The sequence below is a fragment of the Hemicordylus capensis genome, chromosome 11, assembly GCF_027244095.1.
Source record: "Hemicordylus capensis ecotype Gifberg chromosome 11, rHemCap1.1.pri, whole genome shotgun sequence".
NCBI lineage: Eukaryota > Metazoa > Chordata > Lepidosauria > Squamata > Cordylidae > Hemicordylus > Hemicordylus capensis.
The window spans coordinates 24,642,617-24,658,068 of NC_069667.1; the positions used below are offsets into that span (position 1 = coordinate 24,642,617).

Consider the following 15,452-nt stretch of genomic DNA (forward strand, 5'->3'; position numbering starts at 1 on the left):
CACATATTATTCCAATTTGTTATTAAAAATTGTAAACAGGGGATCTCTATCCCTCCCTCTCAATTTATTTAAAAACAAGTTCTGGTAAGAGCTAAGTTTTGGTAAGAGCTAATCTGCCTACTTTGCTTTTACTATAATATTAATTGATAATTGCCATCTTCACAAATTAGCCCACTTCTGCCGCAAATGTTCCTATGCAACTTCTCTTCCCACCATAGAACCAATCACAAATTAGCTGGTGTTAGGTCTGGCTTCCAGACACTCCGCTTTTGTTAAACAGCCCCTAATTTTATTTTCCAGATTGGGTCAATAAGCAGCAAACTCTGTGTATACCTCCAAATTGAATTCACTAAGAGTCTCAATAGTCCATTGTCGAAATGAAGGGGGGAGGAAAAAGCCAACCAATGACCTTCTGCTTCTCTTGGGCATTATGTCATTTTGGAAGTATTGATCTGATTATTGAATGTTAAAAATCTGTTGAGAACAAGAACTGTTAAAAATATTATAGCATTTCTTCTAAAAATACAAAATTCACCACCACCCTGCCCTTGCATATGCTGGTGTAGATGGTGCATTCAGCTAAATTCAGTGGCTGGATTGTATGCGAAATTCAGTATCTGTAGGTCATCAAGATGTGTGGCTTTATTTCACACATACCAACCAACCAACTCTTCAAAATATGTAATAGATTTGCTAGAAGCACCTTTGGGATGACATATCAAATCAGAGACAAATGTAGTGGTACAACAGTGAGCATATGGACCAGTTTCCAGCATATATACATTATACCTGACTTGATCCCTAAGCTGCCAGTCAAACTGGAATGCTGCAGTACCCGGAGGTGGGAAATTACTTTCTTTATCATGTCAGCCATCAGAATGGCAGCTAAGCCGACATTCACCATTTCGAGGTACTTGAGACTGTATTCTTAATTTTCTTTTCCAGTTCTTTGTTTAACTCCAGAGTCAGTGAAGTTCTTGGGTTCACATTGTATCCTTCACACCACTGCATGATCAGTAGCTTGGTGGTTCATGAGCAGAAAAAGATGAACCCAAGGTGTGTGCATTTGTAAGTTGGCTGGCATAAGCTTAAAGCTACCTGCCTAAACAGATAGGACAAGCCATCCTATCAAAAGGAGGGTCTGGTGAGGTTCTCTCATTTCTACTTATTTAGATTGCTCATTAAAAAGAAGAAGAAGAATCTCAACGATGAAATGTGTTTCTCTGGTGATCAATGTAGACCATTAGTGCCCAAATTGGAGGGAATCAAATCCTGGAAGGCCCAGAACCTGGTTGCCTTCTGTGTTGCTAGGCGATCCTTTCTTAGCCTTGGCCCTCTTCCTGCCTGAAGGTGGGTGATGAGGAACCATGTTGAGAAAACAAGGTCACCAGTGACCAGACTCAAGAGTAAACTGCTTTCCCACTCCATACAAGTGATGGGGAGAAGTTGTTCTTGGGGGGAGAGCTGGTCTTGTGGTAGGAAGCATGAATTGCCCCCTTTGCTAAGCAAGGTCTGCCCTGGTTTGCATTTAAATGGGAGACTACGTGTGTGAGCCCTGTAAAGATATTCTGCAAAGGGGATGGGGCACCTGCCTGCTTGCATGCAAAAGGTTCCAAGTTTCGTTCCCTGGCAGTATCTCCAAGATAGGGCTGATAGAGAGTCCTGTCTGCAATCTTGGAGAAGCTGCTGCCAGTCTGGGTAGACGATACTGAGCTAGCTGGACCAACTGTCTGACTCTGTAGAAGGTAGCTTCCTATCTTCCTATAAGTTGAGTGTGGGAAGTCACGCCGGGGAGGAAAGGTTGTGTCCTCAGGAATGCTCTTTTCCTCAGGTTTTGGGTGAAATAAATCCACAGCCCAAGTCCCTGCCACAAATGGTACCACTCTCACAGAAAAGAAACATAGTGTAGAAGTAAGACTCAGACAGTGTTGCAACAGCTCAGATACAAGCAGTGCCAGAACCCTGCTGCCTACTAACCGGGCAGAGCCAGTCTGGGAACTGAGGGGAAGTCCCTCCCCTTGGTGCTGTTCTTGCTGATGGACCCTGCCCATCAACCAATGGGAGGTACTTCCCAAAAATAGAGACCACGGGAGAATGGATGAGGCCGATTGCTTTGGGTAGCAATATCCTTCAATACTTGTGAAACTGAAGTCTGATCTGTGTATTATTTATAAAAGGAAACTGAAGAGGACAGAGCACGTGGCAAAAATCACAGCCCATAAACCACCGGAATAAGCAACACACACAATGATTTACGACCCATTGAGAAAACTATTGTTTATTTAGAAAAAAGGTTACACTGGTAGAATTCATCAGATAAAAAAATTGTTTTCCTTTTCTTAAAAATGTCATTGTGAAACGTTTTTGACTAAAGTCCAGCGATACAAAGCTCCTGTAGCTGCAGTATTGAAACCTAATTTTTCTTTTTAAAACTTCTGTTTGGAAGAAAGTATTTCCCGATTTCTCTAAAAACATTATGACAAACATAAGGTGTAGTTGAGGGACGATAAGAGTGTGTGTGTGGGGGGGTGGTTTCTTTTCTTTTTTTAAACAGGTCAATGTTGTGCACATAATATACAAATAATTCCTAAGCATTGCATAAAAACAGTGCTCCCACTTGGTTTTAGTTACTGATATTAAAATTAATAAATAAAAACTGGATTTAAATGAGGTAAATTCCAGAAGGTTCAATAACTGTTTATTTGTTGGTTTCCAAACACCTAAAAGAATGCATTTCCAATTGAAAAGGATGACTAAACTCAGGCAGTATTCTGAAGAACCTAATGTGGAATTCTGTACATGTGAAAAACCCTCATTTGCACGATGGCAACTCTTTGCAGCACATTGTGCTAAAAATATGGAACATGTAACACTTTCAGCCAGGTACTGAAAATAAATGTTTAAGAAACTAAGCGACAAGTTAAAAATACAGTAATGTACAACTCAACGATCAAATCTTCAGCAATGGGAGGGAAACAAAGCAGAGAACTGAATAATTTAAGGAGATGCAGATGGGTCCTCTTCATTCACAATTTTCTGTGCAATCTATATTCCGGAAAATACATTTCTGGTCACAGCTCAAGATCTTCCTCACCTAAAATTAAAAAAAAATCAGACAATTAAAGCTATGTTCTTATTGGATCATGAATTGAAACCAAGTGAGATGTGAAACTAACCCAACAGAACGGCCCAAATGTGCTCAAAAAGTACAAAACATATTGTTTATTACAGTGTCAAAATGATTCAGGCTCAGGATGGGTCTACATGTCTCATGGAATAATCATGAACAGGCAAAGTTGCTACTAAGTCCCCTGCTAACTGAGCAAAGAGGCACCTTTTAAAGTGGAGATTCTCTTATATTTAGCAGGGGGAGAGCAACTGGCCCTATCCATCCCCAGCACAGCATCCCTCCAGTGGCTGTTGCTGGTATCTCCTTTATGTTTATTTTCAGATTGTGAGTCCTTTGGGGACAGGGAGCCATCTTATTCATTTATTTTTCTATGTAAACCACTTTGAGAACTGCTGTTGAAAAGTGGTATATAATTGGTGTATAAGTAGTAGTTATAGTAGTCGTAGTCGTCATCCACCCGAGGTGGCACAACACTGGACTGCAATGATCTGTAAAATTGCTACACCAGCAGCACACCAATGTACACAGAGCAATTACACAAATTGTGTGGTACTCATGTAGCTATGTTAGTGCAAGGTCAAAATCAAAGAACAAAGCAATTATGTGATAGAAGCTAGATAAAGTGCTTTAATAAGTTACTTGGGTACAAATTAATCTGGAGAGCCCCACCATTTACTAAAATTTAAACACACACACACACACACCATGTCCTCATAAGAAAAGGCTTCTGAAAAAGGCTTCTGAAATTTGATGAAAGACATCAAAATGATTCTTACCTCGTTCAGAACGGCGTTCATTATCTGTGCTTGTCTGAAGATTTATGAGTAGATTAACCATTAAGGGTTTTTTTTTTTTAAAAAAAGACAATCTTACATCAAGACTAGTGACCAGGGTGAAGAAATGTCGGCCCAGTTTATCAGCCAGACAAAATATTCTACTCATCAAGCTATGTTGGTACATTGCTCATCAGGACTTTTTTAAACTTGGGTGTCATTTTTCACTCGTCACAGACTAGTGGATTTCTGTAGCTCTGCTAATGACATTATTAAAAAGGATATTGTTTCTTTTCTTCTTTCCCCCCAGTACTGTCCCGTTTCTCTTTTTTCTCCGTTTTCTCCTTATCATGTCTGGATTCCTACATAAAATGGAGAAAGAAACAGTTATTTACAAGTATTACACATTTGTTTCTTCTCTCATAGGGCAGTGAAAGGCCAAAGTATCCTGAGAACAAAGTCATCTAAATCAGAATTCAGTCACCTAAAACAGAATTTTTACTTGTAGTTCAGATGTTACAAAATACTTAGAAGATCAAGCCAGAAAAAAACTGGTCCTAACCCTACAGACTCCCAAAGGCTATCACTGGGGTGTGGGAAATGCTACCCAATGTCTATGGAACAGCAACCAGGTATCCTAGCAAGTACTTTTGCTAGAAACCACCAAGTAGTAGAAATGGTTGCCTGACCTTTTTGCTACCAGAGGAGCTTTTCTCCATCTTTTCAACTTTGATTAAATCTCCTTTTTCTTTGCTTGAAGATTTTGATTTGTTTTTCTCCTTTTCCTTCTCATTTGAACGAGGGGAGTCGGAGGGACTTTCACTCTTACTATGTTTGGAGGAACCAGCTGAAAAGACAGACAAAACTGTCACCATGACCACTCTGGGCTAGGCACCATCCAGCAGAGAAGCAAGATGGAGAGGACTTACTTGTTCCATTCTCCTCTTTCCGCCTTTTGTTTGAATCCTGGGGCACCTCTCGGTCACTATTTGAGTGATCCTAGGCAGATACAACCAACGAAGACACACACATTTAATACACATAGGTTTCCCACACAAGATTATTGTTTAAATATTTATGGTTCAAGACACACACATTTAATACACATAGGTTTCCAACACAAGATTGTTGTTTAAATATTTATGGTTCAAGACAGCTGCACTTGGTTTATTTCTCAACACACAATGTAACATTAGATCATTGTTTAAAATCTCTTAATGACGAAAACTGATCTTTCAAGTATTAAGAGCAAATGAAACAACAAAAACTAAACACCAGTCTTCTAAAAGGGTTAAAGTTGAGTAAAGGGTAGGTAAGGGGGACGACGACCTTCATTCCTGAAGGACAGAGCCTAAAAGGAGTCCTTGGTTCTCAAGGAGCAAGTAAAGGAGAGAAAGTTGCTTTCAGCACATGCCATGGAACTAATTTTGACGTGGATTGGAGAGGATGCTTAGGAGTGATCACGACTACTGCCCTGGAAAGTTCCCTGTTCCAGGGCATCTGCAGAATCACTGGCAAAACCAACTCCAAAACCCTCTAAGGCCCTTTGGAATCCTACTGGATCCAACAGCCTCCTCGGGCGGACCATTCTAATAGGTTCACCACCCTTGCAGGGGTCAGACGCAACTGTGAGTGAGACCAACCTTAACCAGGAGGGATTAACCAATGGGGAAACTATAGGCAACCCCACCCACAGAACATCCCCCTGATCCAAGCAAAAGACCAAATCCAGCGTGTGACCAGCAACATGTGCAGGTCCTAGGACTAACTGGGACAGGCCCATAGTTGTCATGGCCACTATGAACTCCTGAGCAGCACCAAACAAGCCAGTTCCAAAGTGGATGTTGAAATCATCCAGCACCAAAAGCCTAGGCAACTCCAACACCAATTCAGTGACCAGCTCCATCAGCTCAGTTAGGGAGTCTGTTATTTATTTTATTTAAAATATTTCTATAGCGCCCAAAACTTGCGCATCTGGGTGGTTTACAATTAAAATCATTTCAAAGATTAAATCAATTAACAAAATCATTTAAAACCCAGTATTAAAATTTAAGACTATAAATCTAAAAGCCTGGGTGAATAAATGTGTTTTCAATGCCTTTTTAAAAGTTGCCAGAGATAGGGAGATTAGGCAACGGAGTGGACGGCACACCAACAGAATCCCCAATCCTAAAGTAAGCATACTCAATATAAAACAATTCTCTCACAGGGATCCTGGTAAAGGAGATGTTATTCTTATGGACGACAGCCACCCCACCTGCCCTTAACCTGCTCAGCAACAGAGCACCCTGGGAGAAGACGTTGGGCCCACACAGGACCACTAGCCTCCCACAACCAGGTTATACAAGCCTGGCTTTACAGCTGAACTGACCTGGCTTTACAGAGGAGCATGGTTAGGTTCAGTGGGGAGTTGGAACTATTCCCCGAGGCCTGAAAGCTGACAGGGCAGCCAGAAGGGAAAACATTAATTAAATTACTGGACTCCCTTCCCCTGCAACGGCATGCTGGCCCGCCAACACCCAATCCTCTATTCTCCACCGTTACTGAAGTAGCCACCCCAATCTCATCGAACATGCCTCCAGCTCCATCCTTAACAAGAGAGTCCAACCACTAAGACACAAAACGAAAACTGGGAGGACCCCAAACAGAACTTCCCCTCAGACCTCAGCCCCATACCAAAGGCCGGGCACTAAAGGCAGCAGCTGTACCTCCGGGTTGCCCACTTCTTTTAAGCCCAACACCCCAGACCCCACCTCTCACATGGACTCTGGAGCCCAGCTGATGAAAAACTGGCCCCCACAGAGCTTGAGCTCGACAAGGTAATCGGAACTGAGGCTCAAGCTGGCAGAAGGAATTCCAACAGCCGGTCTTCATGGATGGTCAAGGCCGAAGGGGAAGACAGGAGAGCACTGATTTAAACTAGTATGTAGAGATCACACACCCTTTTTCGGTCTTTCCTCTCCTTTTCATCTTTCTTCTCCCTCTCCCTGGATCTTTCCCTTGACTTGTCCAAATCTTTCTTGTCTTCTTCTCTCTCCTTACTCTTGGACAACGTTGGAGTTGAGTGGTTAATGTAGTGCTGTTAAATTAAGGCAACATTACCAAGGATTAAGGTGTCGTCCTGGAGATGGAACATCAAAGTAATTGCTTCCTGCACCAGAAAGCCCCCGAATTATTTCGATCTTGCATACTGCTGTGAAAACTCTTCAAATATCTCAAAAGAAAAGATGCAAAATTTGTCTTGATAAAAAAGGAAAGCGGATATTGACACACAGGATCCTGAAGACCACGGTCAAGTTAAGGACAAGAGACAAAACCAGTATTCAAACATGCTCCCAACATGGAATTCAGCCAAAGGAACTATTGAACAAGATCTGTTTAAATAAATAATTTTAAAAACCACGAATTGCATGTTGCTGAGGATTAAATAGAATAATTATGCTGCAGCAACAAGGAAGATGACAGACCCTGGAAAATGGTATTAAGATTTTCCTCTCTTTCTAAGTTCTTTGTATTTGAATTTTTTAGCATATGCAGTTTATACACACACACACACACCATTATTCCTCAGGGGCATCTATTTCTGGTTATTCTGGAATTATAAAACACCCCAGAGCCAATAAAACATACCAGTGGTTTTGTTTTGAGATTTAATCTAGGATAGAACCAAAAGCATAGATAAGAACGTAAGAACAGCCCTGCTGGAACAGGCCCAAGGCCCATCTGGTCCAGCATCCAGTTTCACACAGTGGCCCACCAGTGGCCCAGCAACTGGTCTTCTGTAGAGCACTTTCTCTGAACACGGAGGTTTCATTTAGCTATCAGAGCTCATAGCCACTGAGAAACCCACCTTCCACAAATTTGTCAATTCTTCTTTTAAAGTCCCCTAGGACTGTGACCATCACCACAACTTGAGGCTGTCTACTCCGTAAATTATTCCAGTCTGCACCTGAAGCTGCACGGTGGGATTAGAAGACTGACTAGGACTAACTGTCTCCTGTTAGATCTGGGTCTCTCATCTTGGTGCTTGCCAAGTGCTCAGCTGCAGTCGTTAGTTGCATGTGGGTGAGTCATTGAGGCTAAATCCAGACTAGGATTCTTGAGTGGCAAAAGGATGGGGAATCTTCCAGTTCAGCACCTGCTGTGCAATCTTAGGGTGCTCCTGCATCATCCATCTCTGCCTGCACCAGTTGCCAGATCTGGTAAGTTAGCTGCAACCAGGGGTCCAGAAAATTTTGGCTAGTCTTAGTAGCCAACCTTCAGCTTCAAGGTTAGGAGGAAGCCTGGGCCTTGACACTCTAACAGAAGGGGGTGAGAAAACAGCCATGGTGAATGCAATCATGGGCCCCTGGCTGCAACCTTCTTTTTCACATTCAAAACCGTGCCTTCGTAGCCTCTAGACTACCACAAATTGTCCCGTGAAGCACTTTCTTTGAAGACTGTTATGAAGCTTTAGCTGGGGCATAGGCATGAAATTGCTGCTTGTACAAAGAAATAAATGTTGAATTCCTTTAGACGTTTAGGAATTTTCCAATTCATGATATCTCAGCCAGTTAAAACAAAATAATATACATGTCTCGGTGTTGGTAGCTGACAAAAGCCACTGGACACATGCAGCTGTGTTGAAAAGCAAGTCTGTGCACACTAGTAAGACTGATCTGAACTGTAGCCTAAATGCTGATTCCCTGGTGCAAAAATGATCACTAAGAAAATCTGTTAAGCGCATTGAAATAAAGATTATGGGATTGGATACAATTGGGGGGATTTAAGTGACTGCTCCATAGGATACTATTATCCAGAGGGCTAGTAAGAACACCAGCACTGCGGAGCCATACCAAGGGTCCACACAGTTCGTATTGAGAGGGGGGAGTTGTTGGGTTCCTCTGGAAAGCTCCACAAGTAGGCAAGGGATGGCTAGATCCCACTGCAGTCTTCAACCGCCAGAGTAGTCTGCAGCATGCTCATGGGGTTGCTAAGAGTCCCTGTATGTCTGTCAGACTCCGTTACAAAAAGTTACTGGGGCATATTCTAGTATGAACATTCAGCACAGTACTGGTCAGGTGTGCCGGGCCTGACCACTCCACTGCTTGAACTAAAATCCTCACCTTGAACACACTCAAACCCTCCACGTCACTTCACAGGCTAGGGGTGGGAGGAGGCATGCTGTGTTTTAGGGAAGGGACATAGGAGGCTGCCATACACTGAGTCAGACCCTTGGTCTATCTAGCTCAGTACTGTCTACCCAGACTGGTAGTGGCTTCTCCAAGGTTGCAGGCAGGAATCGCTCTCTGTCTTGGAGATGCTGCCAGGGAGGGAACTTGGAACCTTCTGCTCTTCCCACAGAGGCTCCACCCCGTAAGAGAAATATTTCTTACAGGGCTCACACATCTAGTCTCCCATTCATAGGCAACCAGGGTGGACCCTGTTTAACTAAGGAGACAAGTCATGCTTGCTATGACAAGCCTAGCTCTCCTGTCCTGCTTACATTATGAGTGGTATGGATATAAATTTTGTTTTCTTCCCCTTTTTACTCTGCATTAGGAACATAGGAAGTTGCTGTCTACCAAGTCAGACCATTGGTCTATCTAGCTCAGTATTGTCTTCACAGACTGGCAGCGGCTTCTCCAAGGTTGCAGGCAGGAGTCTCTCTCTCTCAGCCCTATCTTGGAGAAGCTGCCAGGGAGGGAACTTGGAACCTTCTGCTTTTCCCAGAACGGCTCCATCCCCTGAGGGGAATCTCTTCCAGTGCTCACATGTGGTCTCCCATTCAAATGCAACCGGGGTGGATCCTGCTTAGCTAAGGGGTAGATCATGCTTGCTAACACAAGACCAGTTCTCCTGCTGGCAACTACAAATCTTCTCCTTGAAGAGCTTCTGCTAAGCTTCACAAGAACTCCAGAGTCCCCCCAGTTTGAGAACTACAGGCATGCCAAATTACCAGTTTAAAATCAGAAGCTGCCTGCATGCGAAGGGCCTCATCTGGGGCCATCTTCCTAACCGATAAGCCTGCAGAGCTTAGGCAGGTGGAGCCTTCTTGGTTGTGTCCCCCTGCGGAACTTGCCTGGCACCAACTTCAATGTATTTTTCTAACTCCAAGCAGCCTTTTAATCCGGGTTTTTATTTCTCTGCTGTTGTAATTGCTATAAACCGTTTCAAATGCCCCTGCCAAACGACGTGAGGTGGGTGGCTGGCTACCGGGGAGAGGGCCTTTTCAGTAGTTGCACCCTGATTATGGAAGAGCCTCTGCAGTGAGGTTTGCCTGGCTTCATCACTTTGTTTTTAGATGCCAGGTAAAGACCTTTTTGTTCGCCCAGGCCTTTTAAATTCTGAGTTTCAGATCTGATCTGATTTTTCACTAATTTTAAAATGAGTTAAAGCTATTAAAACAGTATTTAATTAAAAGCTTGGGTGAACAGATAACTGGCCCTCTCCACCCCCAGCTCAGTACCTCCAGTGACTGTTGCTGGTGTCTATCTTATGTTTCTTTTTAGTTTGTGAGCCCTTTGGGGACAGGGATCCATCTTATTTATTTATTATTTCTCTGTGTAAACCGCCCTGAGCCATTTTTGGAAGGGCGGTATAGAACTAGAACAAACAAACAAGCAGATGCATCTTTAAGGAATTTAAAAAGTAGTCAGAGATGGGGAGGCTCTTATTTCAGCAGGGAGCACATTCCAGTGCGTTTTTATTGTATGTTTCAATCCTCCGTCATGAGCCACCCAGAGAACAATTTGTTATGGGGCGGCTAACAAAGTTTTTATTATTATTAAATGGCACTCTGAATGGTTATTTATTTTGTTGCTTTGATGCAAACTGCCCTCAGAGCGGAAACACTGAAAAGGCAAGGCAGACAAGATTTAATCATAAATACATTTATACAGATCAGACGGGTGGAATAACTAATGATATACTTCCAATCCACATTGCAGGGAAAGGGATCAGCGACAGAGCACGTACTCTGCATAGGGCTAAGGAAAAGCCCGTGACATGTCCAAAGCTTTACAAAGCCACTGTCAGTCAATACAGACAATACTGGGCCAGATAGACCAAAGGTCTGATTCAGTATAAGGCAGCTTTATAGAGTCATAGAGAGCTTACAGGACCAGCTGCTATCCCAACATACTATTTAACAGTCCTTTCAACATATCTGGCACAACTGCAAAAACAACACAAGAATCTTTTTGTGGCGACTGAAAGATTCAAACCTTTGCTGAAGAGTCCTTGAGTTCGCTGAGGTTGTCCTGCAGAAAATGAATGGAGACGACACATAAGCTCGCACAGTTCTCAGAAACCACAGGAACTTGGGAAAGCAGGGCCATAACCCTCGAAACAAAAAACAGCTACTCCTTCTGGGAATAAATCCAGTGTTAATGTTTCTCAAAGAAGAAGGAAATCAGACTCACATCCCTATGCTAGTTATAGCAAGCAGATGGATTACAAAATAAAATCTAAGGAAAAACAAAAAAAACACGTTACCCAGTAAGCCACCCCATAACGCAAACTATTCAAAGAAAAACACGTTACTACTTCTAGCCCAACTATGCAACTGTGGAGGGCGGGGCGGGATATCTGCTTTGCTCAATTTAACATCCATCTGTGGACAGTGTTCCCCTTAATGGCTACAATTACTTTTTTTAAAAAAAACCATACAGAAACACAGTGTGAGGTTATAAACGAGTGCTGCAGTCTCTGCCACACACCTGTGCAGGAGTAAGTCCTATCGACAGCAGTCAGAAATACTCCCGAGGAAGCCGACAGACAACCGCAGCGACTGCTCAAACTGGCTTATGCCATTTTACTGCCCTAGCCAGCTGCTCTACACCTTAAAGCCAACCTCTTAAGAGAGAGACCAGGTTCTTTTAAGAGTTGGCCAGATGGTGACACCCCCATAAATCCATCCCAGTGCTCGGAGGAAGTATTGGCAACTTACAGTTTTAAAGCTTCAACGTACTGCAAACTCAAAAGATTCCATGAGCTTAGATGGAGCTTAGAAATAAAATTATAAATATGGAGCAAGGAATTGCTACCCTGAGTCTTCAAGAAGGCTAGAGCCGTGGGTTTTGTGCTGCACTCGGCTGGTGGGGGTTTTCTCTTGGCTGGGTGGAAGGTTTTGGCTGCCACATCTGGTTTAAGCACAACGCAGAGCTCAACGGGCGGGAACCCACTGGAATATAAACAAACCTCGCAGGGAAGGTGCAACAGAAGCTGCCTGCTCACTCAATACACACAACTAGAGGAGAACTGATCACCAAGGAGACTTTTAAAACGGAACGCCTTTTCAAGGCTCCTCTTTGGAAGGCACACAGCGGTAGGATGCTCATCAAGAAGCCTGATGGATTCAGAGGTATCGGGTCTCCCATAATCCTCCGGGAACTCTTCTGTGCTACAGACTCTTCAATATTAGTGCAGAAAAATAGGCTCCTCTCGGCTGGCTGCAAGACCCACTTGCTTGTAGCTACCACTGCACTCCAAAAAATATATATATAAATATATATATATATATATGAGAGACTGTTTAAAACAGTGAGGCACTTTTCTGGTTTGTTTGTTTGGGAAAAAAAAAAATTTCTCTTGACACTTCCAAACTCTATTTACAAAAATTGTGCTAGGTCCTTGAAGCTTTAATTCCTTTTTCTAATTAAAAATATAAGATTTTTTTTTTTAAATGAAAAAGAGTCCAACCAAGAAAGGATTGCATTTTCAAATGCAACCAGTGGCTCCACTTGGCACAAAACTTGAAGGAAGTCGGACACTGGCATTCCAAACACGAGAGCCTAAAATGGGCGTGCTGCCTTCCTCAGGCTATACTAACCTTTACTGTTGAGGAATGTGATGGAGAAGAATGGGTATCAACTTTGCGACGTTTTTGTTCTGAAAGAGAGAGAGAGAGACACGGAGATTCTTACTTCTCAAAACCATTCAAATCAATGTGCCATCAGATCACTGGAATCAGAAACCCTCAGCCCTCATCTAGATATTCAGAGGCCCTCTCAAACTTTGGAATAGCCCCAGGAAACAAGCCATTCCTCAGATTAGTATTACTCAACCTGAGGCACACATTTTTTAAAAAATAAAATGGGGTCCCATTTTATTTATTTAGCATTTATATACTGCCCCAAACTTGCATCTCTGGGTAGTTTACAATAAAACACCATCATCTTAAACAAAATTAAAACATGAAAACAATTTAAAATTTTAAACAATGTTAAAATTCTATGAGTCTAACTGAAAGTCTGGGTGAACAGATGTGTCTTAACTGTCTTTTGAAAGCTATCAGAGATGGGGAGGCTCTGATTTCAGGGAACACATTCCAAAGCTGTGGGGCAGCAATGGAGAAGGCCCGTCCCTGAGTAGCCACCAGACTAGCCGGTGGCAAATGCAGACGGACCTCTCCTGATGATCTCAATGGGCGGTGGGGTTCATGACGAAGAAGACGTTCTCTTAAAATACCCCCTGCCAACACAATTCCCTTTTGGGGTGTGGGTATGTGTATGCTGACAAAGCCACTGTACAATTTTTATTAATTGATTGTAGATTCCTTTCTCATCTTTATTCTTATATAATTTTTATTCTTCTTCATAGCCATCCCTCATGTCCCTGCTGGAACTGATTTGCCCCAAAATGCACCCGGAAGGACTCATCACTCCTGATGCATAAGGAAGTGAGCTGGCTCCAAACGTGGGGAGCTAAAACTCGCTTATGAACTGGGAAAGACCTGTCCTTCCAGTACATCATGGGACAAGTTTAGCCTCAAAAGCGGGTAATACACTGGCCAGTATGCCATGACACACTGGATGGGAGACGTGCATGCAGTTAAAAACAACAACGCCTGCTGCCTAGTGTGTCCTCTTTAAAGAAATGGAAAAGCTGGAAAGGCCTTACCCCTTTCAGAATCGGATGCCTCTGATCGGGGAACAGGCGACTTCAAGGACCCAGCAACGGGCATCTTCTCTCCTCCTCTAATGCTTTCCTTGGATTTCATATCCTTGGTTACATCTCTCTCTCTGGATGGCTCCTTTTCTCTCTCCTTTTCTGCAGTTGACTTTGACTCAGCGTTGGTCACAATAACCTTAGATTTTTCATCCTTGGACGATTTCTCTTCTCTCTTGGCTTTTTCCTTCTCTTTATCAGACTTTGGAGTTTTTTCCTTGGTATCTCTTGCTTTATCTTCTTTATTTGCCCGCTCTTCCTTTGGTTTATCTTTCCCATCCTTTCCAAGTGCTTTGGCCTCAGGAGTGGCAGCTGGAGTCTTCTCTTTTTTCTCCTTCTCTTTTTCCTTCCCACATTTTTCTTTGTCTTCTTTCTCTTTAATAACTTTGCTGCATGTAACAAAATGAACTAAATATTCATATCAAAGCTAGTTTTTGCTTACCCAGTTTTTAAAAAGCATCCTTTTTTTTACTTTTTTGAAAACACCCTTTAAATTCTGCTGTCCCTGACTCTTAACAACTATGGGAGTTTACTTAATGCACACTTGGCCAATGAGAAGAACATCAATGAATGTGGAACTTTTTTGTGGAATGTTTGGTCTTTCTGGCAGAAAAGGGGGCCATCAGCAGCAAGGTGGGCCCTCAAACACACCACTGTTCCTTACCCCCAACCCAGAATTAAAAAACCAGGATTAACTGCCACTTAATTTCATGGCATTATGAGCGACTGACCACAGCCAAGACTATAATTCTAAGAACGCAAACATCATGAGATGCTCATGAGATGCTTGGGCTATGAATCAGAGAAACTGAATGCCATCTTAGCTCAGCCAGTGGGCATGTAAATTGTTATTATTCCATTGCTATGGTGGCTTAAAGTAGTGGGTGTCACAAAAGGACTGCCTTTGTTTATTCACTGGAAGATTGCTAGACAGGTGGCCACCGCGGTCTCGTGGATCCATGGACACATCTTAGAGACCTGGTTTCTTTATCCGCAGTATAAAAATAGGCTGAGTGGCTAGAAATGACTTCCAATAGGATTTCTGGCCCCATTTTACAGTGCAGAACCATTTTATGGCTCTTAAAAAAACAAAAACAAAAAACACACCCACCCCACAATTGTTTGTGAAAAACTGGAGGAACTGGGGGTTTGAGGGGACATTGCTGCCTGGAGAGAGCAGCAGAGGACTTTGTTTTTCTCATTTATGCTCACCCCACTCCACTTCTAGCCTTTCTGTGTGCGTAGGAATCTAACCGCTAGATTCCCACTGGGGTACCATTTCATTATTCGTGCCTACAGGCAAGAACAGAACCCCCACGAATAACGAGGGCCACCTGTATTGAGGCAGCATGAGCTTTATGACCCCGCTTTTATCCTCCTAAAAAGAAATGTGTCCTTTCCTAATGTGATCTGCATTCTAAAGGGAGAATGGTGGCAGCTATTCACCTGTTAGAAGCACTGTTTCCGTTGCTCGTGGTCACCTTTGGTGTTGTATTGGCAGCTTTATTAATCACTTTTACAGCACCCTGAGATTTCTCCTTTAATTTATCTGTGTTTTTTAAAAGAAGAAAGAAACAACAATACTTGATCATTGGCCCATTTGACCAGTTCAGTGGCAT

At 42.8% G+C, this 15,452-nt stretch overlaps 1 protein-coding gene across 4 annotated transcripts in view; it reads right to left on the reverse strand.

Annotated features, from left to right (window-relative positions):
* Positions 1–2,251: 2,251 nt before the first annotated feature.
* Positions 2,252–15,452, reverse strand: part of THOC2 (THO complex subunit 2) — a 52,506-nt gene continuing 39,305 nt past the window's right edge. The window contains exons 30-39 of one of the 4 annotated variants that reach the window (XM_053273770.1): positions 15,280–15,382; positions 13,786–14,222; positions 12,716–12,774; positions 11,109–11,144; positions 6,845–6,982; positions 4,833–4,902; positions 4,593–4,750; positions 4,189–4,265; positions 3,907–3,954; positions 2,252–3,094 (exon numbers count right to left, since the gene is read on the reverse strand). In XM_053273770.1, coding sequence (XP_053129745.1) covers positions 3,927–3,954; positions 4,189–4,265; positions 4,593–4,750; positions 4,833–4,902; positions 6,845–6,982; positions 11,109–11,144; positions 12,716–12,774; positions 13,786–14,222; positions 15,280–15,382 — 1,106 coding nt within the window. In that variant the 3' untranslated portion in view covers positions 2,252–3,094; positions 3,907–3,926. Of the gene's footprint in view, positions 3,095–3,906; positions 3,955–4,188; positions 4,266–4,592; positions 4,751–4,832; positions 4,903–6,844; positions 6,983–11,108; positions 11,145–11,833; positions 12,775–13,785; positions 14,223–15,279; positions 15,383–15,452 lie in introns of those variants that run through there. The other 3 variants (XM_053273772.1, XR_008311619.1, XR_008311620.1) reach the window with 3 other exon arrangements.